The sequence below is a fragment of the Schistosoma haematobium genome, chromosome 1, assembly GCF_000699445.3.
Source record: "Schistosoma haematobium chromosome 1, whole genome shotgun sequence".
NCBI lineage: Eukaryota > Metazoa > Platyhelminthes > Trematoda > Strigeidida > Schistosomatidae > Schistosoma > Schistosoma haematobium.
Window position 1 is genome coordinate 53,395,998 of NC_067196.1, and position 26,438 is coordinate 53,422,435.

A 26,438-nucleotide genomic window follows, 5' to 3' on the forward strand; every position below is an offset into this window, starting at 1 on the left:
GACATACCCACTGATAAAAATTTCATCATGACTTATTACTTACGTTAAATTATTGAATGTAGTTAAAATAATTAATGTAAAATTCATTTATTATCTTGAAGTTCTATGCTATTAGTACATCAATCAAAATTTTAAAATCGTTGTGTTCAACCAGTGACTTGGGTTTTTTTTTCAAGTTAGATTGGAATACAAGACTATGGGGAATGCATTTTCTAAAGAACTTCAGAAACTCTATTGAGACAATTATTGATTGTTTCAATATTTTCCAATTCTTCTTTCAGTTGATTTTAACTCGAGATAAGATTATATGTTCAAATTATTGTTCAAAATAATAACACATTTAATCAAAAATCGATTAAATAGCATTGAAACACAATTGTATAATGGGAAATTTCCAGCAAATAAATAGTGTTGATTAAAAAGGATAAACAGATTTGATTATCACTATAAGGTTTTGGAAATTGTTGAGTTTTAATTAAGATTATGAAGTGATCAATGTTAGATCAACATTGAAAACCTGGAACCACGGGACGCACAATGGAACGCCTCAGAAGTGCGCATCCATGATCCCGCAAAAAATTTAACATCATCCTGTACATCTTATTTATTTTTCAATTTATTTCTATTATTCACACACATTTTATTATGTAATTTTCAATGGTTATTATTTTAACAATTTTATTTTCTCAAGTTTTGACCTAATTCTTATCACTACACGTACACCTGTCAACCTATTAAAAATTTGTACCTTTTATTTAATGTGGTTAATTATTCAATCGTTTCCACTGCAATCACCAATTTATCAATTGCCTTTACTGAGAAAAGAGACCAGTTTTTACATAGTGGCAAAAAATAATCAACAATATTTGTATTTACTTTACCCAGTTTCATCCGTCACATTTAAATATTTTAAACTGTTACTGTTTGTTTTTAAAAATAATAACTACTTACTAAAAGAGTCTGTCAAAACTAGTTTCGTGGTTTACACCACGTACTGACCACTGAAAGCCAGAAAGCACTGGACAACTGTATTTTTGTCTATTTATAAAACTCCTCAGTAGTTCACATCCACGACCCCACCAGGGATCGAACCTAGGTCCTTCAGATCTCCGCTGAGCTTGAACAATCAGCTTAAATAACTTTAAGTTTTAGACGTCTATCCACCACAGGCAATGGAATTCGGTGGAGCAATATCAGGGATTAAGTGATGTTAACTAAGTACACAAATGGATCCCGGCTCAATAATCTAATGGTTAAGAAGTTATAGTGAGACCTGTGGGTCCAAGGTTCGATATATGGTGGGTTCGTGAATGTGCACTGTTGAGGTTCTCTATACGAAGACAATCCAGTTGTCCGGTGCCTCTTGGTTTTCGATAGTTTTCCAGCCAAAACTATTCAAAACTAATAACTTCAATGGGAAGATTCGAATAATACAAAATGAATTTAAACTTCACTCAATTGTACAAGCTAGTGGCTACCAGGAGTCAATAGTTAAGCGGATAACGCAATGACGCTTGAAGCGAACGGTACTGGGTTTGAGTGCCGGGTCGGACATCAACTTTGGGATGCAGGTATATCCAGCCGATGAATTCTGAATAGGACGAAACACGCGTCCTGGATCTCACTTCTAGTCACCATCCATCTTTGTGGCTTACGACAATATCGAGGCGATCCGTGCAGGATACACATGTGCCAATAAATGACTGATCAATTGCAGTCATAAACATCAATGGGAAGATTCAAACAAACAATGCAAAATGAATTTATAACTTGTTCATATGTATTTCAATAGTTATTTAAAGTTGTTTACCAACAAAAAGAAATGATAAAGTTAATTTTTGAATAAAATCTATTTTCATAATACAAACCTTGTTTTCATTTATACGATTTATAGAATCACAGTGTATTATTAGCTCATTAAATCAATGTATTTTGTAATGCATCTATTAAACATCTAGTTATATATTGAAGTCTCTAGTTTTTGTGTCCCAATTCTTGAGATCGTGCGTCTGGTACCGAATAAAATTTTGATCATGGACTGAAGGATATTTTAAGGCTTAGATGAAATAGCTGCTTAGCTTTTTAAGCAATATATTTTAATAAATTAGCACTCATTACAATTATATCAGGTAAGATATTCAGCGGATGATACATAATCGAGGTATTACTATTATTGGGCCCTCTGAGTGATCGAAATTTAGTGCGTATACTTCCAATGTACCTGGTCTTCGTGTTAGATGACTAAATTGATAAGCAGTAAGCCATGAATCCAGGTTTCATGTTGATTATCACTCCTCAGTAAGACATATTTATCATCTCGAGGAAACACTGATATATTAAGGGATGTCATCACCCAGATATTTGGACTGAGACTCCCCACCTATTCGATTAATACGATAAACTTAGTCCTCCACGTAGAAATAACTAAGGTTCAATTAGTAATGTTATGACCTTATGTCCGGCTAGTTATCACGTGATTTATCCACCAATCAAAATACGACTTATACAATCTTAGCATTGTGTCAAACCAATGACGTTCGACCGGTATGAGCAGCCTAGCGTTTTATTTGGTCCTATGTCTGCCTAGCACGTCCATGTGAGTCCAGAACACCAATATGAGCTTCCAGTATGCGAATCGAATCGAATCATTTATTTCAGACATACTGGGTTTATATATCAACCAAACAGACCGCAACGCACAATAAAATAGGAAATAACATTTGTACACAATATATATATATATATATATATATATATATAATCTAATTATTGAATAATTTTACCATAAGAATATATAGATAATATTAGTCAATTAATATGTCTCAGAAGTTACTGGTGATTTAATCTTCGCTCGGATATAACAAGTAATATCCATCAAATTTATTGATTATGTAAAAATGAGGCTCACACATTATACAGTTTAGTATTACATTTTCTTCCAACTACCTAACATCAGAAACGCGAACCGTGATACAATTAAGTGGTTAGACTTCCCATTGATAGGTAGACTTCTATCAATACTAATGACTAGATACTTGTAATTACTCCACGATCAGTTAGTGTGCTTGCCTTTCGGCGTACCTATAAACTAATTAAAGTCTCAACAGTTGATATGTATACTGACTAGCTTAAATACCAGAATACATTATAACGATTACAGTTTGAACGGAAGAAGTGAACCTAATGCTTTCATAAATCATGTACTCCATTTTTGGTAGTCATATGGTTTTAATTACTCACAAAAATCAATCAGTTTAATGCATTAGCAAATTGAAAAACTTAGTAAATATTTATTTCTCACTGATGTTCATTGTTATTTTTATGATTACTACTAGTTATTAATGTAAATAGCCATTAATCTGAAAACAAATAAATAAATAATTTTGGCACTAATGTTGTAAAACAATTTATTGCACACAGAAAGAGAATTAAATTTTTCTGTGATAAAATCAAATTGTAAATAGTAAAATAAACGTAAGATTGGTTAATTAGAGTAGTATGATTTATATATATATATACTACTTGAATACTGCGTGGGTAGGCGAATGATGATGACAGGACATGTGAACATATTGGTGTTAGTTCAAATGAACAAATAAGTTAATAGGTGTAGCTATTGTTGTGTATGTTTGGATATGATAGAGTGAAAGCCTGATCAAAAAATCAGATCTCGTGATACTTTGGAATCTTAAACACGACACATATATATGCAAACATAATTATAATATTACCACATACATATATAGATGTGTATGAATATGTACATTTAATTAGAAGTTTAGATCCACATTGTGTTATTCAGAAGTCTGGATATATATTATATGTATACATATAAGTCATTATTTGCAAGATAATATGGTTTCATTAAATTAATATTATAATAAAATAAAACTTGGACAAATACATACCTAACAAAGCCCGATCGTGAAAACACCAATAATCTATCCTATCATAACAAATAACTTATACTACATTCTTTTAGCCGGATAATGATCAGTAAAAGTCATAATTCATTAGCAAAAGTACACTTAAGACCAATAATTAATGCCATAAAGGAGGATGATTTAAATACATTCATTAATGCTACAAGATCAGTGAATATTTCTACAACATTTGATTTCGAAACAACTGAAGATACGGTAAGTCGAAAATGATATCACTGTTTTAAGAAACATATAATGAATTTATTCAGATGTATCTTATTGATTAGAGGTGTGTTTTATTTCCAAATAAGGATAATAAATTGATAATTAACGCTGTAAGTATACAGCTATTGAACTGAGAGGTACACAAGTCACGAATGGCAAGTTAACAATCACTGTGTTATGTTACCAGATGGGAAATTAAATCGGAAAATAATAAAGCATTGTCAGAGAAATATATAACACTAGATCATGGAGAGGCTGAATGATGATTTAAAATGTATAAAAACATGTAGAAATCGTAGTTAGAGTTCGCAATAAACTATGTCTGAGGTCATACTATACGACTGAAAGTCGTTGGCAGCAGAGCGTATGCGTTTACTTTTTGTGTCTTCCTCTTAACCGAAAATAACAACGGTAACCGCGTATGTTTTTATCCTTCTATATCATCTATTTCTGTCTAGTTCTTATAAACTTTCAGATTTTCCAACTACAGGTACTCATTCACTTTTTTCTAGTTAATTTTTCCCTATGGTAGTTAGAACTATGACTTAAGTACCTGATAGTTGGTTGTCTAAGTTTGAGTAGTTGTTTTATTACAGTCAAGTTCTTACCTTTAAAATATGTCAAAATAATCTCAAATATTTATTCTGAACACTAATTATGAGCAGTCACATTTAATAGAGTAACATTAATGTTTAACTAAGCGCTTTGTAAAGTAGTGTTTCGAAGATGGTCATCGATTTGAATCATCGGATTTTGATTTCAACGGCTTTGAGTTATCATGCCAACAACTAGATCTGTAGGTTTTGGGTGTATTCATTGTTAAGAAGCTTTCAGTTGACTTGACAGCTGTTCAATGCATCTTGGTTAAGTAATGGTTCTTCGGTTGATTTCATACTAGTACTGAGTTACTTCCTTTCTTACCAGATCTCAGACACTTGTGATTTCGGAGGTAATTTTTATCATTTGATTTACGTAAATCTCAACTATTTAGTAGTTTATATATAGTATTTATTTCATTCATTGATTCATAACATCAAAGACCTTGTTGAATAGATTGGATATTCATTGAATCTAATATGAATAACTAGATAATTTCAGCCAAACAGTCTCGTTGAAAATTTTGTTTACTTATTTGAATGTCTAACCGAACAAATTAAATCATATAGTAATAGAATATTTTTTTACCAATGGAGGGATACTCTTTTGTAGATAGTGATTTTCATCGTAATAATTAAGTCTTTTGACACTGACATTCCTACACTCTTTTAATGCTTTGTTTTGTCAAGTAAGATTTAAAATTTATCCAAATATTTAGTGATGTATATCAGTTTGCGTCGTCATTTTAGGAAGAATTTCTTTGTAATAGTATCAGATTTTGTTTGTAGATATTATAACAGTTTATCTTCAATTCATTTTACTATAAATTGTTATCAACTTGCTGCTTTCTAAGGTTCTTCATTAAATTAATCAATTTACAATGCTGCACATCCATAATCTCTTACTGCCGGTCCCAAGCCCGGGTAAAGGAGGAGGGTTGGGCATGGGGTTAGCGTCCCCATCCCGTAGAAAACTAACTCGCTAAAAAAACGCTTACCAGAAAAAATAATTCAAACCATTTAAACTCTGCCCTGAGAGTTAGAAGGTCTTCATTTAGAAGAATTATGACGCTTCATGGTGAAAGCCGAATTCCTTCGGAAGCCACGAGGCCGATGCCCCTTCTAAGAACCAGAGCAAAAATTTTTATAGGTACATGGAACGTTAGAACAATGTGGGAAACCGGGAAGACCAGCCAAATAGCAACGGAAATGAGGAGATACAACTTGGCAGTACTGGCAATCAGCGAAACCCACTGGACCCAAGCTGGACAACAAAGCCTAAATACGGGAGAGATGCTGCTATACTCCGGTCACGAAGAGGAAAATGCTCCACACACACAGGGAGTTGCTCTAATGCTGTCCAAAGTAGCACGAAATGCACTTGTAGGATGGGAATCCCACGGATCCAGAATCATCAAAGCATCATTCAAAACAAAGAAGGAGGGGATCTTAATGAATATTATCCAATGTTATGCACCCACCAATGATAGCAACGACGACATTAAAGATCAATTCTACGAGCGGCTGCAGTCAATCATAGAGAAATGCTCAAGAAAGGACCTCACCATTCTGATGGGAGATCTAAATGCCAAGGTCGGAATAGACAACACTGGATATGAAGATATTATGGGACGACATGGACTGGGAGAGAGGAACGAAAATGGAGAAAGATTTGCAAATTTGTGTGCATTCAACAAATTAGTCATAGGAGGCACAATATTTCCACACAAACGTATACACAAGGCTACATGGATCTCACCGGACCACACTACAGAGAACCAGATAGACCATATTTGCATAAAAAAAAAATTCCGAAGGACAATGGAAGATGTGAGAACCAGGAGAGGAGCTGACGTAGCTTCAGATCACCACCTAGTTGTAGCCAATTTAAAACTGAAGCTAAAAAGAACTGGACAAGTGGACAAACAGCAATACAAAGGTTCAATACAGCCTTCCTTCGAGATACTGACAAACTCAATGAATTCAAGATAGCTCTCAACAACAGATTCCAAGCCTTTCAAGATCTACTGAAGGAAGAAGAAACCACCATGGAGGACAACTGGAAAGGCATCAAAGAAACATTGACTTCAACGTGTCAAGAGGTTCTGGGCCTAAAGAAACACCATCATAAGGAATGGATCTCTATAGAAACACTGGACAAGATCAAAGAAAGGAAGAACAAGAAGGTGGCAGTTAACAACAGCCGAACACGAGTAGAGAAAGTCCAAGCACAAGCTGAGTACATAGAAGCAAACAAGCAAGTGAAGAGGAGCATTAGAGCCGACAGGAAGAAATACGTGGAAGAATTAGCAACGACGGCAGAAAAAGCTGCTAGAGAAGGAAATATGAAACAGCTCTACGATACAACGAAGAAACTATCAGGGAAATACAGTAAACCAGAGAGACCGGTCAAGGACAAAGAAGGCAAGCCAATCACTGAAATTCAACAACAGCGGAACAGATGGGTAGAATACTTCGAGGAACTCCTGAATAGGCCGGCTCCAATGAATCCACCGAACATCGAAGCAGCACACACAGATCTTCCTATAGATGTCAACCCACCAACGACGGAAGAAATTAGAATGGCCGTCAGACAAATCAAGAACGGGAAAGCAGCAGGACCCGACAACATACCAGCTGAAGCACTGAAATCAGACGTCGAAGTAACCACAAGCATGCTTTACCCTCTATTCAAAAAGATTTGGGAGGAGGAACAAGTGCCAATGGACTGGAAAGAAGGACACCTCATCAAGATTCCAAAGAAAGGAGATCTGAGCAAATGTGAAAACTACAGAGGCATTACACTACTGTCAATACCAGGGAAAGTCTTCAACAGGGTGTTGCTGAACCGGATGAAGGATGCAGTAGATGCCCAACTTCGAGATCAACAAGCTGGATTCCGTAAGGATCGGTCGTGCACAGACCAAATTGCAACACTACGGATCATCGTCGAACAATCAGTTGAGTGGAACTCGTCACTATACATCAACTTCATTGATTATGAAAAGGCATTTGACAGTGTAGATAGGAGAGCGTTATGGAAACTTCTTCGACACTACGGAGTTCCTGAGAAGATTGTCAATATTATCCGGAACTCATACGACGGACTACAGTGCAAAGTAGTGCATGGAGGACAGCTGACAGATGCATCCCAAGTAAGGACCGGAGTCAGACAAGGCTGTTTACTCTCTCCATTCCTCTTTCTTCTGGTGGTCGACTGGATTATGAAGACCTCGACATCTGAAGGAAAACACGGAATACAATGGACAGCTCAGAACCAATTAGACGATCTGGACTTCGCAGATGACCTAGCCCTCCTATCACGTACACGTGAACAGATTCAGATAAAGACAGCCAATGTAGCAGCAGTCTCTGCATCAGTAGGCCTCAGCATACACAAAGGGAAAACCAAGGTCCTCAAATTCAAAGCGGAGAACAGCAATCCAATCACCCTTGATGGCGAAACTCTGGAAGATGTAGAATCCTTCACATACCTGCGAAGCATCGTCGATAGACATGGAGGTTCAGATGCAGACGTAAAGGCGAGGATTGGCAAAGCAAGGGCCGCATTCCTACAATTGAAGAACATATGGAACTCAAAACAACTTCCAACCAATATCAAAGTCACAATCTTCAATACGAACGTCAAGGCAATTCTACTGTATGGAGCTGAAACTTGGAGAACTACAACAACCACAATCAAGAAAGTACAAGTATTTATAAATAGCTGTCTACGCAAGATACTCAACATCCATTGGCCGGATACCATCAGCAATAGCCTTCTGTGGGAGAGAACAAACCAACTTCCAGCTGAAGAGGAAATTAGGAAAAGACGATGGAAATGGATAGGACATACATTACGCAAATCGTCAAACTGCATCACGAGGCAAGCTCTAACTTGGAATCCTGAAGGGAAGCGGAAAAGAGGAAGGCCAAAGAACACATTACGTCGGATAATAGAAGCAGATATGAAAAGGATGAATTACAACTGGAAGGAGCTGGAAAGGATTGCTTGGGACAGGGTTGGATGGAGAATGCTGGTGAGCGACCTATGCTCCTTCACGAGGAGTAACAGGTGTAAGGAAGTAAGTAATCGCTGATTCTTATACCAAACATGGCCGAATTCCATATTTTGCCATTTTTCAGAAGAATTTCGAGAATTCATCTCTATGTTAGTCACTGGCTAACACAAGATTATTATCGATATGGAAGGTTGGCTGAGATTGTTAAACTTATAGTTTATATCGCCGAGTGACAGATTCATTATCTGTACATTTCGAATGTTTAATTCGATAAAAATGTTACCACATGATAATGAGTAAAATCTTTTTTAATAAGAAAAGAAGCAATGTTAATGGTCTATAAAGTAAAAATATTATTAAGAGTATTGTTGGTGTTACTTTCTAAAAGTTACTAACCGATGTAATTCTATTCATATTGATCATTTATGAAGTATATTCTTTTAATCGGTATTTTTACGTCTAAATTCTATAGTAGGATAAAACATTTTTGAAAATAAAATATGTTTCTGTGATTGAAGAGTGATTTGTTCAAACAAATTTTTGGAATCCCCATAATCATCGAACTCAAGTTACATGTTCGGTTAGGACTCATCACTTAGTATAATGTGTTTAGAATTGATTGATCACTGAAAGGTGACTAATGTCATTTATATCGAATCGTATTTTAGTTTTGATCAAATTCTATCTCAGACGGGTTTTGTGGACATCATAGTAATTTAAATGGTTAAGATCATGAGTCAGTTGAAGCTAGACCACCATGGAAAACCTGAAAGCACTGGAAGGCCGTTTCGTCCTATTGTGGGACTCCTCAGAAGTGCGCATCCACGACCTTGCCTCTTGCAAGATTCGAACCCAGGACCTACTAGCACTTAACCACTAGACCACTGAGCCGGTATCCAATGGTGTTAATGTCTAACTTCAACTAATCCACGAAATTGAGTGACACATCTATCTATTAAGTTACATTCTTACTTACTTCTTCTATCTTGAGATTACTTTTAAGCGTAGTCTGCAACTTGACGTATAGGAAAATAACCTCAACTATTATTTAATATTAATGTAAATGGATATTATGCAATTTCCAGGTTACATAACATATCTCATATTGTCTATTATTCTACTGTATCAAAAAATTAATCAGTATATATATGATTGTGTTTTCTATCAAACTGGCTTAAATAATAGTATGAGTACTGTTTGTGTTTCAAGTCAGGTTTAAGTAAATGCAGATATAATAGAGAAGTATTAGAAATGAACACCATATAGAAAATTAGTATCCACATACATTAAAAGAACTTATATTCTTTTGTTCATTGAAATTCTTGACTGAATTTTAGTAGAAATCTATTTCATACAATAATATATCGCTGTTATTAAAATGTATTGGAAGTGATCAACTGTCAAGTTGTTTGTTTTTCTTAAATTTTAAACTAAGGACTTTTCATTCCGCTTTATTTTGCAACTAATGCAAAAACGGTAAAACATATGGACGAGGGTATAATAACCATGACAAATTTTTTAGCCAGTTTTCAGTCAATCAAAAAAACACCATTCGTGAACAAATAGTTTATGATGAAAAAAACATAATAGTATAACATAGAGTGGACAGATTTCATATATTTAGTGAGACAGTTGAAGTTTTCCAAGCTTTTTCTATCTGTCCGTATACAACACGTTTTTTCAGACACTTATAAGGTCGAAAAACGAATTTTAGGACTAAATAAATTGTTCCTGGATTAGAAATTAGTGTTAGGATTTAAGATTAAAGGTGATTATTATTAGCTATGATACAAGAAAACTTTGTAGCTTTATGGATTGGGAGGGGATTAGGGTTAGGAATTTAGGGTCCATGATCTAAGGTTTAGGTCAGGATCAAGAGTTCGCTGTTAGGATTTAAGAGTAAGGTTGATTCGGAAGTTATATACATGCTACATTTCCAGAATTAGGCATTTGGTATATCTAACACTATTACTTCAACTGTATGGTAACAAGTAAGTTTTTATGTTTAAACATTGTTACACCATACTAAGGCATTTATACTGTACGTCATACGTGAAATAATATAAAAATCACATATTCTCGAAATTAGATCGAAAACGTAAATGTCATTTCCTCAACTCTGATGGGCTCATTGGTATAACATACTTTTACCAACAGTACCATATACGTGATCATATAGAATATATATATATATATATATATATATATCACAATTTTGGTTTGTAAGCAGCTGACGAGAAACCTCGAAATAATATGAATTCGCGTTAATTCGAAATAGATTTAAATAGAGCAAGAACAAACATTGATGCAGAATTGTATGAATTCATATTATTTCGAGGTTTCTCGTCAGCTGCTTACAAACCAAAATTGTGATAGAATTTTTACATGGAGATAGTGTGAAACAATTGACATAAATGAGTGTAAATAACGTGATTACAATAATAACTATATATATATGCTAGAAACAGGTCAGAGGTCAAAAGAAAATCGACAAGTCCTCTCCCCTCAGTTGCTCCAACTGCATTTACCAATTCACATGTACGTGCCGTAGCACATACATTGGAAGAACTGAGAGAAGAGTACAAGTTCGCATTTCTGAGCATATTCCGAAGAACTTGACGCTGCGAGGGACTAAAGCTTTTAACAGTGCAATAGCTCGGCATCTACTTGACACCGGGCATACCGTCGATATTATGCGCGCGTTTAAAATTATCAATAGACAAAGAACTACTACCACTCTCCGCTTTGCTGAAGCCATTGCAATTAAGAAACTGAAACCGGACTTATGCATCCAAAAAGAGACTTTAATAAACTTATCACTACCCTGGTAATCTTTTTGTTTCTGTTTGTTTTGTGTTTTGGTTATTTTATTCATTTACTTATTCTAAGATAATTTATACTCCCCCCCCCTATTACCGAATTCTTAAAATAAATTTTATTCACACATTTCCATCACCTGATCCTCTTAAATTATCTTAACTTTCCAAACCCTATTTAATTATTATTACGTAATCTACCTTATCATTATTCAATTCCACTAATCTCTAATTATCACACAATTTATGAACTTCACTAAACTATTACACCACCCACCCTGGATTAACCCCCCTCTTTTGACCTCTGACCTGTTTCTAGCATATATATATAGTTATTATTGTAATCACGTTATTTACACTCATTTATGTCAATTGTTTCACACTATCTCCATGTAAAAATTCTATCACAATTTTGGTTTGTAAGCAGCTGACGAGAAACCTCGAAATAATATGAATTCATACAATTCTGCATCAATGTTTGTTCTTGCTCTATTTAAATTCATAAAGGGAACCAATTGCATGAAATTTCGAAATAGATTATTTATTCTATGAAGAAGAAACTTATACCAAGTCTTAAATCATCAGAATTTATATTATTATTTCTTTATTACAAACAATTCACTGTATTTGAAATTATCGAGTCAAACTTTGGTAGTATTAATTGCAACTATCTATGTAACTGTATGATTTAGAGTTTAATTAATGTGCTATTCAACCCAGAACAATATGAATTACTATTTTATAGGTAATTACTTTATAGTTTTGTTTCGTGTGATCTGGATACTTTCAAGATCATAAATATAAGGAATTCAATAACCAGATTAACTTATTTACTTAATTTTGACTGTCAACATAGAGTTTTGTGTATATTGTAGAATTTTCCTAGTTCAAAATAAAAGTTTATCTAATCTGACCTTAGTGACTAGTGGATTTTATTCATATCGCGTGTGAGCCAGTTATCCAACGCAAAATATTATGAATTGATTGGATTTAGACAGTCACGTCATTGGATTTCAGCTCAATAGTCCAGAGGTTAAGTGCTTCCGCATCACTTAGTTAACATTTTAACCAGACTGTATATGTGTGTAGAGTAGTTGTGTGATATATATTACTTATATTGACTGACATAAGTAGTATGTAACACAAATCAGAAGTGGAATGATTGCCAGTAAAAGATTGAGAAGATTCGATTGAAGAGAACAGAAATACAAATAGAGAGCAACTGTAATAAGAATAGAATTGAAAAAATCACGGAACATGTGGCAGACAAGTGAAGGAAAATGTGCAAATAATATATTTAATGTATGGTTTCCATGTTTTGCTAAAGCACTCTGTAATGTTGCATGAAACAAAAATTTGGTCTTCCCCATCAACTATTTGTCCACAGTTGGGAATAAATCACATAGCAGTCATTAAATAACTTCTAAGTTATGTGACGGAATTTAATATATTTCCTTAAAATATTCTTTTAAACCAGTAGTTAATAACTGCATATAAGGTGAAAATATCCATAGAGATATCACGAAATAACTAATGTTAGTTTTTGTATAAATGTGTTTCATCATTAAAGAGTACCACTATTTAATCAGATCATTAAATAACATGAATAGAATGATTTATCATAAATTTCTCATCAAATAATATGTGTTTCCTTCAAAAAGTGATTTTAGCTGTGCACTAATTAACCAAGATATATTAATTCATAGTATATTATCTGTTTCACAGTACTGATTAAACTTACTTTATCAGAATCATAATATTATCATTAGGATGTGTTTGTTTTACAGAAACATGTTACAAACAATATATGTCATAAAGAAAGGTACACAATAAGAAAATATGTGAAGTTGGTAATTTTAGCAGCCACATTACAACGTACTATAGGTAGAATTTTATTGATAATGATAATTAAATAGTGATAAAGTTGTTACTTATAAATAACAGACTAGTACTGTTTATCTTATGGTTCAGTTAGTCCAAAGATAAAGTTGATTTTCTAATTTACCCATGAAATCTGTACATTATCATGTTTCGAAATCAAAATCATAAAACAAGCTAAAGAATATATTTGATAAGTTGGACTAACTAGCAACACTGACAATCCATAAAATGTTCTAAAAGTTTATATATTTACACTCATTTTTAAATCGATTTGTCAATCACTCAATTTCATCACGTTTTTGTAACTTTTCTATTTATTTCCAGAACATTTTTAACAACCATGCAAATGATATATGAGTTTTATAATTAAAAAAAAACAAAATGGAGGTTTGTGGTGTTTGCAGTAATTTTAATAGTTGAATTACTGATTCGGTTTCAGCTAGATCACCATTAAAAACCTGGTAGCACTTGACGACCATTTCGTTCTACAATGGGACTCTTCAACAGTGTGCATCCACGATGATGCATGAGGGATTCAACACACATAATCTTCAGTTCCGTGCACGAACGCTTAATCTTTAGATCACTGATCTGGGATGCAACGGTGTTAATATCTAACCTCAATCAAGCGTTCACTCGCGAGACTGGATGTCCTGGGTTCGAATCCCGTGTTTGGAATCGTGAATGAGCACTGTTGAGGAGTTCCATACTAGTACTTCCAGGTTTTTAATGGTGCTCTAGCTTGGATTGACTCATTAATTCAACAATTAAAAAAAACACCTTAAAAGTTAATCTATAAGTATGATTTCTAACTTTCAGTTTGTTTTATTTATGAGTCGATTGGTAGAAGTTTTGTAACTGCTTACAGAATGAATTCACGAACTGACATCAGCTTACAGAATGAATGCTTTAAATTATTCAGTTTATCATGATCAATAAATTTATCACTAGAATTATCTTCGTTAAAATATTATATAACTGATTATAAAAGAAAATATTACCCTCCGTATTGTTCACTTAGTTCATTGTGTGTATATTAATGATTATAACTGGAACTTAAATAAAATTCATTTGTAAATTGTTAGGTCAACTATATGATTATAAATAACAATAAATGTATTCCATATTTTTGAATAGACTGATTAGTATTTTACAGGTAACTATTCATTACACAATTATAATAATAAATACTTCACTTAATCTTTCTTGTATTTCCATTTTCTTCTTCTTCTTCTCTCTATTTAACCAATTCTAGTATTTTGAGCATAAATGATAGTTAAATGTAAATTAATCTTATTTCTATTTAGTTTAAATCATTTCAACTAGTTTAACTTCTATTGTTTAACAATAGGCATATCTTTACACCAAAATTATATTTTTTTAAAATAACAGTTCATTTAGTAAAATTACATTCCAAAATTATTTTAGTCATACGAACAAAAACAATAATGACAATGAGTACATACCATTATTTGCTGTGAAAATGAACTAGTATTCTTTTTCTTTTTTCTTCTTTTATCACATTAATTTTCTATTCACAAGTTAAACTGATAGACATTTTTAATGATCATGTTGTAAGGAATAGGTGTTATGTTTTCAATTTCTGTGTAAATGGAAGTATAAACGCGTGTAAATGTTGTTCTTGTGTTATGATGGATAGTGTTATATCTTGATCGACTAACTAGTTATGTTTCTATTTTTTTCCTAATTGAAGAGTAGTATACCGTACATAAATCGTTCCATATATCTATTTACTGTGATTGGCATATCTTAAGGATTTATTATTCTTCCTTAGAGAGAGAGATTATTGTTTGGGAAAGTTTGCCGTTTAAATGAAAGTTTATAAGTGTTCAGATTATCCTGATATTAATGGGATTTTAAAGAGCATTAAAAGATGAACTAACACTCAAAACGTTAGTCACAATTGATTGATCACTGGGTGGTGATCAATGTCATGCTTGTCTAGTCCTTATTAGTGCAGATCGAATGCTATCGACCATGTTGCAATATGGCCACCAGTCTAGGTGACTCGACACTGCGGGCACTATGTATTGAGATTTAGATGGTGGTTGGAGGTAGTCAACAGGAAACCCTGGACCCGGGTTTCGTGCTACTTGGCACTCGTCAGCAAGGTGTACCTGTAATCTTGAGGGAACTGATGCTCCCTGGCGGATTCGATCTCGTGTCACCCAGCTTCACAGTCAGAGACGTTACCACTGAGCTATCCGAGCCGTGATGAGTGCCAAGTAGCACGAAACCCGGGTCCAGGGTTTCCTGTTGACTACCTCCAACCACCATCTAAAACTCAAAACGTTAGTGTTGACTTTAGCCTAAGATACGGAAAAGGGATAACTACCCAAATGATATTGCATGTCTTCTGTTTTATTTATTTTTCAGCTACGAAAGTCATGTCAGATATTAGTTATTGTAATGTAATTGCCTAATTTGTTGGTACAAAAAAAGTTCTCATCTACATTGTTATAGAAATAAGTTATTTGTTTGAGGGGTTGTCCAACGTTTAGTTTTGTTGTTTGTAAACTGATATATATCATTTATTCTTTGGTACTTTTCTAGCCTACCATTCGACAAGCCTTTGGGTAAAAACTGCATTAGGTAAGCTATTCTTAGATGCATATAGTAACCTATGCAAAGTTTGATGACTGGTATATGTGGTTATCCTTCCATAAATTTGATCTGTTTACCTTAATAGAAAAACCTAGAATTCACAAAATAGTGGGTTTCATCTTGATTACTTTTTCACGGTGTCCAACACCACTTTAATTATGAAGCAAATGTACGGGAAAGAAGGAAAACAATGTACATCACAGATGTACTACGGAACCTACTTGATTATTTAGTCTTAGTTTATTATTTACAGGCCCTGGCTGAAAATCTAAGTGAGAAATTATTAACAATCGAAATAGGGTGTTCTAAACAAACAATACTATCTCCCTCAAAAGAATTAAATTTTTGCTGGTTGTTGACGTTATTGTTTCTACTTCTAGTGTAAAACTTATCAGAGGTCAACTGGATATGACTACATACCCATTTCCCTTTTCAAGATGGCTAATTAAAGCAATAGTTCAAACGGCGTTTCTGTAGCATTAATGTAGCATAAATGATTAATGCAGTACAAACAAAACAAATATTTATGGAATGTTACGTTGCTCAAAAACATTATTAGATGGTTGATTATCTAACAATAAATTAAACCAGTAATTGGTCTGATTAAAAAATTTTATGGTTAGGACTATTGTGGTGTGTGCTACTTATGTTGAATGATATAAGTAGTATATAACACCAGTCAGAAGTGGAATGATTGTCAGTAGAAGATTGAGAGGATTCGATTGAACAAAATAGGGATGTAAATAGAAAGTAATTGTAATAAGAACAAAATTGAAAAAAATCACGGAGCATGTGAAGGACAACTGAAGGGAGATTTGCAAACAATATATTTAATGTATGGTTATCATATTTTCATAAATTTCATTTTTTTACAGCCATGTAGTTATTTCTATTCGTGATAATTAACATGACAAATAATTTGTGTGTAAAATAGGAATGCACACAATGAGTGAGAATTTTATATTTGAGTTCATAATTATGAATAGAATAGTGTATTAATGAATAAATGAATCATCAGATTGACAAAAAAATAATAGAACACACAAAACTGAATGTCTAAGACGTAACTACAAAATAAGAGATTTTGGTGCTAATTTACAAGTAGATACATAAAGATTGTAATGAATGAGAGTAACGGTTAATTAAAGGTGACCATACAGTAATAATATAACTTATAGAATGTTTTAGATAATTGGATAGTACTCTAAACCATATTCATACTTAGCTCTACGAAAAGAGGTGAACAAATAAATGCACATTGAATTAATCAGACAAACCAATTAGTAATTCACATAACTATAAACTTATCAGTAGCTGGTGTACAAAACTAACAGTAAAGCTGTATAAAATGCATTCCGTTTTGATCTAGTCAAACGGCTTCTTAGGATTTGGTCTATAATATCACTCTTAAATAGTAGATTATTTGTTTATTCTTTTGTACACACATGACTGTTGAATAACTCAAAGTAGGTGTGATATTTATTTCAGAAAAAAACTTTGGGGAATAACAATTTTTAATAAAATTAGGTATAAAACTAAAGTTCCTTTTCTTTTGTTATTTTATGTGCATTCTTTATCATACAACTTTTTTCGTTTATAAATTTGCGTAGAGCAAGAACAACAAGCATAGAAGAATAAAATGAATTCATTTGTTTGGTGGATTCTTGTTAGCTGTTTATGCCCGAGAAACCATAGTAACATTTAGTACAGAATAGATGAAATGTGGTTAGCGGTGAAATGCATGAGGTGCGTTTTCTTCAGGATAAATCTTAGTCCAAAATATTAACAGTGGAATAATAATAACTTAAAACCAATATACATAGTCAATGCCATGAGGATCAGCAGAATAACGATAACAGTTATGAAAGAACTATAAATTGGTAAAAAGGATGGATGTTTATATGTTACTAAATGTGAAAATTGCAGGAGAAAGATTTTAGAACACAAGGAGATATTTTATTAAAAAATGAAAATTCATAAAATTAGACAAATTAGTGAAGTAAAATGAATGAAAGTCAAAATAAACCCAAGAATCAAAGAAATTCATTTGTTATAGAGAATATGAAATAAGATACGATGTGGTTGAATAATAAAACAGAAATTATCAGGGTAGGGAGAGATGTGCATGTTTATCCATTTGAATACATAGGTTTGAATTCAACTTTTTAAAAGAGAAAGCCTCAGTGGTGTTTCGAAGTTGTTTGAGTATTGATTATTTTGAACGACTTGAAAATATCAACATTGTGTCTACCATCTAGCAGATGACGAGCCATGTTACCATTGGAAATATATTGACAATTTAACCGCAATTGTTTGAAATACACTACGAGATGTTAAGAGTGACACTTCTTTCCATTCTTCTAATGTAAACTGGTTAATACAACTGGAGGTAACATGTGATGAGAGTCCTTCTACTTTGTCTGCCTCAGTGATTAATTTATTTGATTCAACGAAACTACTTTAGCGACTAGATACGTTCTCTTCAGTGCAGCATTTAGTCTGTAATTAATCATGCTAGCTATTTTGTCAATTTTGGACTTTACTTACATTTTGCTTGCATCTGTCACCCTAGTGGAGCATAGGGCGCAGACTGTGATTCTCCAACCTATTCTGTTCTGAACTTTCCTTTCCATTTGTTCCCAAGTGCTATTCGTTCTTTTCATGTCTGCCTCCGATTACCGATGTAATGTGTTCTTTGCTATGCCTCCTTTCCTCTTTCTTTGTGGAGTTAAAATTAATACTTGCTTCGTGATGAAGCTTGATGATTTCCATAATGTGTGTCCTTTCCATCAACTCCATAGTCTCTTCCTAATTTCCTCTTCATGTGGAAGTTCATTTGTTCTCTGCGATAGTACGTTGTTGCTTATGGTATCCAACCAGCGAATATTGGGTACCTTGAGCAGACAACTGTTTACAAGTACCTCTACTTTTTGATGATGAATGTAGCAGTGCTCTACCCATATGTTCCTCTGTTCTTGATGAAATTCATTGAAATCCCCACCTTCTTTGTTTTGAAGGATACTTTAATGACCCCAAGCGCATGGCTATCCTCAATCATAGAAAATTCCATCCAATTCTTTCTTGTTTTTCCATACATATTGGCTAAATTTTGTGGGTATTCATTATCTCGCAGATACTTTCCAACTACAATTTATTCTTCTCCACTTTTCTCTTTGAATATTGTTTCAGTACACGACTTAATGTTCTTACCAAAACCTGTGTGTTATAGTCGCTCTACTAAGCTTCATTAATACGATATAGGCTATGTACATTGGTTATAAATAATTATAACTGTCGTTTATAGGTTGTAAGGGGCTGGGGATAATCCAAGAAATAAATGAATTCATCTTATTCTGCTATGCCCGTTGTTCATATGTATAACGCTATTAAAATCCATCACCCGTCCGTTAGACGTTAATTTCCTGATCGTAAATCTTAAATTTTCCTGGTATCCCTTTGTGAATATAATGTTTAGAGACGATATCTTGTGCCGTACTTCTTTTCCCTAAGTAAACTTTATTATCTTCCTTATATTATCAAAGTTACGGCCTCGATCACAAGTGAAATATATGTCGTCGAAAAATCTCTTATTTACATTTAACTTTATTATTGTTTTCACTGAGATCCTGTTCTCAGAGCTTGCCTAAAATATCCCTCAGTACTGGAACTAGGGTTAATATAGATGATACATCATCTATGTATTAGAAGATCATGCTGTTTAAACTGAACTTATCTTTCAAAGCACATTTGAGAATTACCTCTTGAATGTGAAGGGTACTGTTTCATTTTACGGTGCATTCGAAAATAATGAGAACACCTGTAAGAAGATGATTGTCTCATTAGACATGTTGAAACTGTTTGGTTCCCAGTTATTCGAAATATTTTTTTCTTGAAACAAAGTTAACTAACAACTATCTCTTCTGTTATTTATTTTATTCACAAACTATATTCCATTACATAAAATTAAAACTACTCAGATCTGATGATAAACATAATGTGTACGTAACATCTGAATACTTATCACGGTCACTCCCTCTCTTTCTCTCGTGTTCTGCAAATCAATTCCATTTTCATGTCAGCTTTTCGGAGATAAAAAATCATCATTGAGTTCATGAGCTCTCAAAAAACGTGAATCCCATTTGAAGACTATCTTAACCTCACACTTGACAGTTCATTAAACCGGTAGTAAGATAAAATCAATTGTTATAAAACTGAAGGACATATTGTTAATCCAATCATTTGGAAACATTTAGCTCTTTGTCAATATTTACAGAAATATGATCATTTTATTGAGCGAGATAAACATCAATACATCATAACACTAACACACATACTATGCATAAATGACCAAGATTGCTACATTTCTTTGTGCACCTAGGTGATAAAATTGCAAAACGAAAGCATTTTCGCTCAGTATAATCTTTTGGTTTATTGATTTTCATTACAGGATGTAACTATATTATATAGATAAAGCTGAAAATGACTTCTATATGAATATCACTTTCACTATGAAGTGATATTCTGATATGATTTCTGTTCATTAGAATATCTTTACGTTGTCATGATAAATGCACATAAATATATGTATAAAATAAATTTTCTTGACAGAATTTATTCTGGAAGTGACCAACCCATTATGACAACTAGATATACAGAATTTGTCATCTGAAAATAAGTGGGATATTCAAGTTTCCATGGAAATACAACGTTTTGAAGAATAACATGTAGTCAATGACGAAGCGCTTGAAGAATCCAACTTGGGGTATATCTAATCACTTTAAATTAACTTTACAGAAATTGTTATAGCCCAAAGCCGCCAATCAGAAGGACGCGTAAAACACGTGCGAGCAGCCTAGAGTCCTGATTGGTCCTGCTTTCCGCCTACCCCAGCTGGTTAAGTGCAGAACACGAGTCTCAGCCTCTGTAATATGAATCATTATATTTCAAATATACTCAGTTTATATTACCAATCAAACAGACCACAACGTAGCATAAAATAGAAAACAACATTTGTACAAAATTTGGCCAAATGTGGCTGTGAATGTGTGAGGCAATAACTAATAGACAAGGCATGATTCAAGAATGGTAAAACGTATAATAATGGTTCATAGGTCAAAATAAAGCTTATAATAAAAGGAACATGAATATAAATAGTTTAGTTATTTAACAATTATACGATAAAAATATACGTTTAGTATTGGTCCATAAAATGATCCCAAAGTTACCATTCATTATGTTTATCGGGACCTAACAAAAATGATCACAAGAAATTGTATATGACAACATGAAGTAGAAGAGTACATCAACAGATTCTTGAGTAATGTTTAGAAGTTATTTTCGGAAAACGCCAATCAAGTAATTTCTAATATTCACTGGCTGTGTTCATAAGTGTTTAAACGACTAGTTATATAATTCATTTGAAATTTGTCATTTATTTACATATTTAAACAAAGTAAAAACAACAAAGTTTGTTGAATAAAATGAATTCATACTATTTCACAGGTTTATCATCCAATGCATTCAAATTAAAACTATTAATATCAATATAATTATTAAAAAATGTTTAGCATACGATTGTTTGTGAGGTTTAAATGAATGCTTTTGAAACGTAACCAAAACCATAATGAGAAAAAGAATAGAGATGTAAAGTGTATGAACAAACATGGTTAAGATGGGTGTGCATTTAAGTATTGAGAGGTGATAATTCAGAGATTATGTAAAGATAATGAAACTAATAAGTGATTGCGTCATCACCCGATATGACATTAATCACATTAAATAAGAAATGAATATCAGAAGACGAAAGAATCATAAAATACTAAAAAGATTGGGGACAGGGTCTTTCTTTCTTCTGGTGGTCGACTGGATTATGAAGACCTCGACATCTGAGGGAAAACACGGAATACAATGGACAGCTCAAAATCAATTAGATGATCCGGATTTCGCAGATGACCTAGCCCTCCTATCGCGTACACACGAACAAATGAAGATAAAGACAGCCAATGTAGCTACAGTCTCGGCATCAGTAGGCCTCAACACACACAAGGGAAAACCAAGATCCTCAAATACAACACGGAAAACACCAATCCAATCACTCTTGATGGCGAAACTATGGTAGATGTAGAATCCTTCACATACCTGCGAAGCATTATCGATGAACAAGGAGGTTCAGATGCAGATGCGAAGGTGAGGATTGGAAAAGTAAGGACAGCATTCCTACAATTGAAGAACATATGGAACTCAAAACAACTTCCAACCAATATCAAAGTCACAATCTTCAATACCAACGTCAACACAGTCAGTTCTACTATACGGAGCTGAATCTTCGAGAACTACTACAACCACCATCAAGAAGGTACAAGTATTTATCAATAGTTGTCTACGCAACATACTCAACATCCATTGGTCGTATATCATCAGCAACAGTCTACTGTGGGAGAGAACAAACCACATTCCAGTTGAAGAGGAAATTAGGAAAAGACGATGGGAATGGATAGGACATACATTACGCAAATCATCAAACTGCATCACGAAACAAGGCCTAACTTGGAATCCTGAAGGGAAGCGGAAAAGAGGAAGGCCAAAGAACACATTACGTCGGGAAATAGAAGCAGATATGAAAAGGATGAATTACAACTGGAAGGAGCTGGAAAGGATTGCTTGGAACAGGGTTGGATGGAGAATGCTGGTGAGCGGCCTATGCTCCTTCACGAGGAGTAACAGGCGTAAGTAAGTACGTAAGTAAATAATATTCAATAAAAACCAATCCTCTATACTCCTTCACTAATAGTCAAAATGTTGCTGGACAAGAAAAAATTATCCTTTCATTTTGACATGAAATTATAATACTTTATGATATTTAAATATTATAACACTGTATCAGATTATCAAGTAAACAAATCATCTAAAACTTAATTTACACATATTTCTTACCAGATATTTTATTCAATGTTGAAGTCGACCTAATTTGTTTAGTCTACAATACAGAAACACCATAGAAATTAAGCCTGTTTAAGTGGGAGTGAGATTTTTGACTGAGAATGATTCTTGCATACAGAAACTAGAGAATAGAAATTAATTAAACTTTGGCAAATACATATAATTGGCTAACTAATTAGTTTTATTTTACACTGATATTCTTACTGTTGATATTACATATTTTTGTAATATAAAAATGTATCATAAGAACTACAGTATTATTTTGACAAAAAAAGAACAATACAAGCATTTATTAGCCGATTACCCTTTAAAAGTTGGAAAAAGTAATAATTTTGAAAAACAAAGGACATTCCATCTTTTTAAAAAACAACAGTAAATATCGAGTTAGACAAAGTATTTCTTTTTCTTTTCCTTTCTGACCTTTGTTGTTCTACATTTGCTCAACTTGTGTGAAGGTTTATGTAATGAATGAGTCTAGTTAGGCAACGTAAAATTCATTGTTTTCTTTTGTGTGTAACAAAACAGATTGTAGTTAGTAGTAATATATAGAATGTGTCCATTAGAGTTGAGTAATGTGAACGCCTCCGATTTTATTTAGTTATCAGGCTTCATATTGAAAAAAGTTAACTAACTATTAATATTACTGTTCAATCTAGTAACATTGGATATAACGTACTAACAAAATACTATTTAACTTTATGTACTTACTTACTTGCTTACTTACTTACGCCTGTTACTCCTCTGGAAGGAGGATAGGCCACCGTCGTATGAGTTCCGGATAATGTTGACATTCTTCTCAGAAACCTCATAGTGTCAAAGAAGTTTACATAACGCTCTCCTATCTACACTGTCAAATGCCTTTTCATAATCAATGCAGTTTATATTTAACTTGATGTATCCCAATATAATTACATTTTGTTAATATTTTATCCTTTGTGTTTGTTTATCTAATCTAAACTAGCCAGTCCTAATATGTTATCAACACCCTTCTTGCGTTATATGGATGGTTTTGCCATAAGGTACTCGATAGATCAGTTTATATGATTTTTTTAATTTAATGACTTCAGAAATTAATGCTAGAAGTTAAGTTTGATTCATTGCTGACATCAATCATTAAAGAAGTAGGACAACACCGATTATATCACAGGTAGTTAAAAACTGATGCTGGTGAATTTTGATTCATTAACTTGTATATTATATTCCTCATCAAGATATGTGATGGTTGTGGTGAGCTTCATATTAAAGAGGCTTGCTTGCGCCCTAATATATTAAACGATCTACTACCGGCAATTCGGATTAATCATATGTAAGCTGATCTTTCTTTCACCCTCTGTTGAATAAGACAACTCTGTCTCACTTTGAGTCAACAAATGTGAATACATTAACTTTTTTGTTGAATGTTATTTTTTTGGAAAACCCAAAAAATTAAAATTGATTGATTTTTTTAATCATATCATATTTCACAGTTGACATGGATGTGTATTTAGTCTCCTTTTACATTTTCTTTCTATTCACTGCTGTGTCAACCTCTCTTTTCAGTAGTTAAAAATTTTAAAAGTATTCCTAGGCAGAGTTTAGCATTTTGAGAACAACTGTTGTTCTACATGATTTTGTAACTATGCTTACATTTTTTAGTGTAAAAAATTAGTTAGATCAAATAACTAAGTGATGTGTAATTTCCTTGAATCGGTTTATGTTCTATAACTACTAATTAATCTGAAACCTGATTAAGTTAAGACACAATTGACTGTTCAAATTTCACTACATCCAATCTGCAAATTAACCTTGAACTCTGTCTTGATCACTTCTCAAACTTTAAAAATAAACAAAAGTTTACAGCATATTCAATATTGGCTATTTAAAACTTATAACCGTATGATTAAGATGATAATTGTATTGATTTATAGTGTAATAAGTTAGTAAATAAAAAAATCTTTAAACAGTCCATACAAATTAGTTGTAGTTCTATTTTCATAAATTGGTTCCTTTTCACAGTAGAACTTTATATAAATATCAATCTCCCATTTGATTTAATCTAAATTGTTACAATAGGTAGCTAGTAGTAAATTACCTTCATTCTGATTTCTATACATAAACTTATATATTAAATATAATACAATAATTAGAAAATATTTGAAGTTCATTTCTGATAGTGTAAAATTTGAAGAAATGATAATTAGTGAAGAATTTGTTTATTTATTCTCAAAACAAATATAAGTTTGTTTGGTGTTTTGTTTGTTTTAACGTTATTTTCACGAATTACATATTTCAAATAGTTTCAGAGTATAATTTGGTTGAAAAATTATCAGTAAAGTAAAGCATGAAGTGAATCATAACTTTTTCAATTTTTAATAATAATAATAATGAATATTATTCTCATGTAGAAATGGATAGTGAGTAGAAGTGGAATCCAGAAAGCGCGTTTTGTCTTGTTGAAGACTCATCGTTTGAATGTACCTGGATTCCAAAATTGATGTCTACTCTGAAACTCGAACCCTATACCGTTCACTTCAAACGTCATCGCGTTAGTCACCTAGTTACTGAGTCTCAGATAGTCACTGGCTTGTGCAATGTGATGAGAATTAATTCACTTCTATTGATAATTTCACTACTAGTTATCATCCATCTCTGCTTAAAATGCTTGTGACTTCAGGCGATATCGAGGCAATCCAACTGAATACACTTATGCCAAAGGAAAACTGATCAACTCAAACCAGTGACTGTGTGTTGTTCAATAGATAAATGCATAACGTGGGGACGTTTAACGCGAACGGTACTCGGTTCTAGTGCAGGAGTAGACACAACTATGGGATGTAGGCACATCCAGCTGACGAGTCTCAAATAGGACGAAACGCGCGTCCTGGATTCTACTTCCAGCCATCATCAGTCTATGTTTATAACATATCTTGTTAGCAGCCGAATCAAATAATGAATAGTTTTGATGGCTTCACTAGAGATGGAATTCTAAAATACTCAATTTGTATGGGTTTGTTTAGTTGGAAAGCGAAGCTAATTCAGCCAGGATTGTCTCGTTGCTCAATCCAGTAATCTGTATCAAATAGTTGTAGCTTATTATTACACAAAAATAAAATCGACCGTAAATATACACTAAATGTGGTCAGTGGAGACCACTTAGTCCAAACGTACTCCTCAATCGGGATTTCTTTATCGAAATAATCGTCACCTTTGTATGGTAAAAGCGATCGACATCATGAAATTCAGTGAATTCATTTCATTAAATATCTCCATTAAATGTTGTATAAACGTTTACTTGCAGAAATAAATGAAGTATCATGAGTTTGGATTTTTTGAGATAAATATTCCAGTTCAACGATAATTTTAGATACAAAGACTGTATATTCATGAGGTTATTATTACGAAATGAACTGAACAAGTAAGACAATCCATTAA

At 33.1% G+C, this 26,438-nt stretch overlaps 1 protein-coding gene across 1 annotated transcript in view; it reads left to right on the forward strand.

Moving 5' to 3' along the window:
- Positions 1–3,989: 3,989 nt before the first annotated feature.
- The window catches only part of TRPM2_1 (Transient receptor putative cation channel sub M member 2), a gene marked incomplete at its 5' end in the record, with an annotated part of 100,182 nt that continues 77,733 nt past the window's right edge, over positions 3,990–26,438 (forward strand). The window contains one exon of the mRNA XM_035733982.2: positions 3,990–4,139. Within this exon, the coding sequence (XP_035590190.1) occupies positions 3,990–4,139 (150 nt within the window). The remainder of the gene's footprint in view (positions 4,140–26,438) is intronic.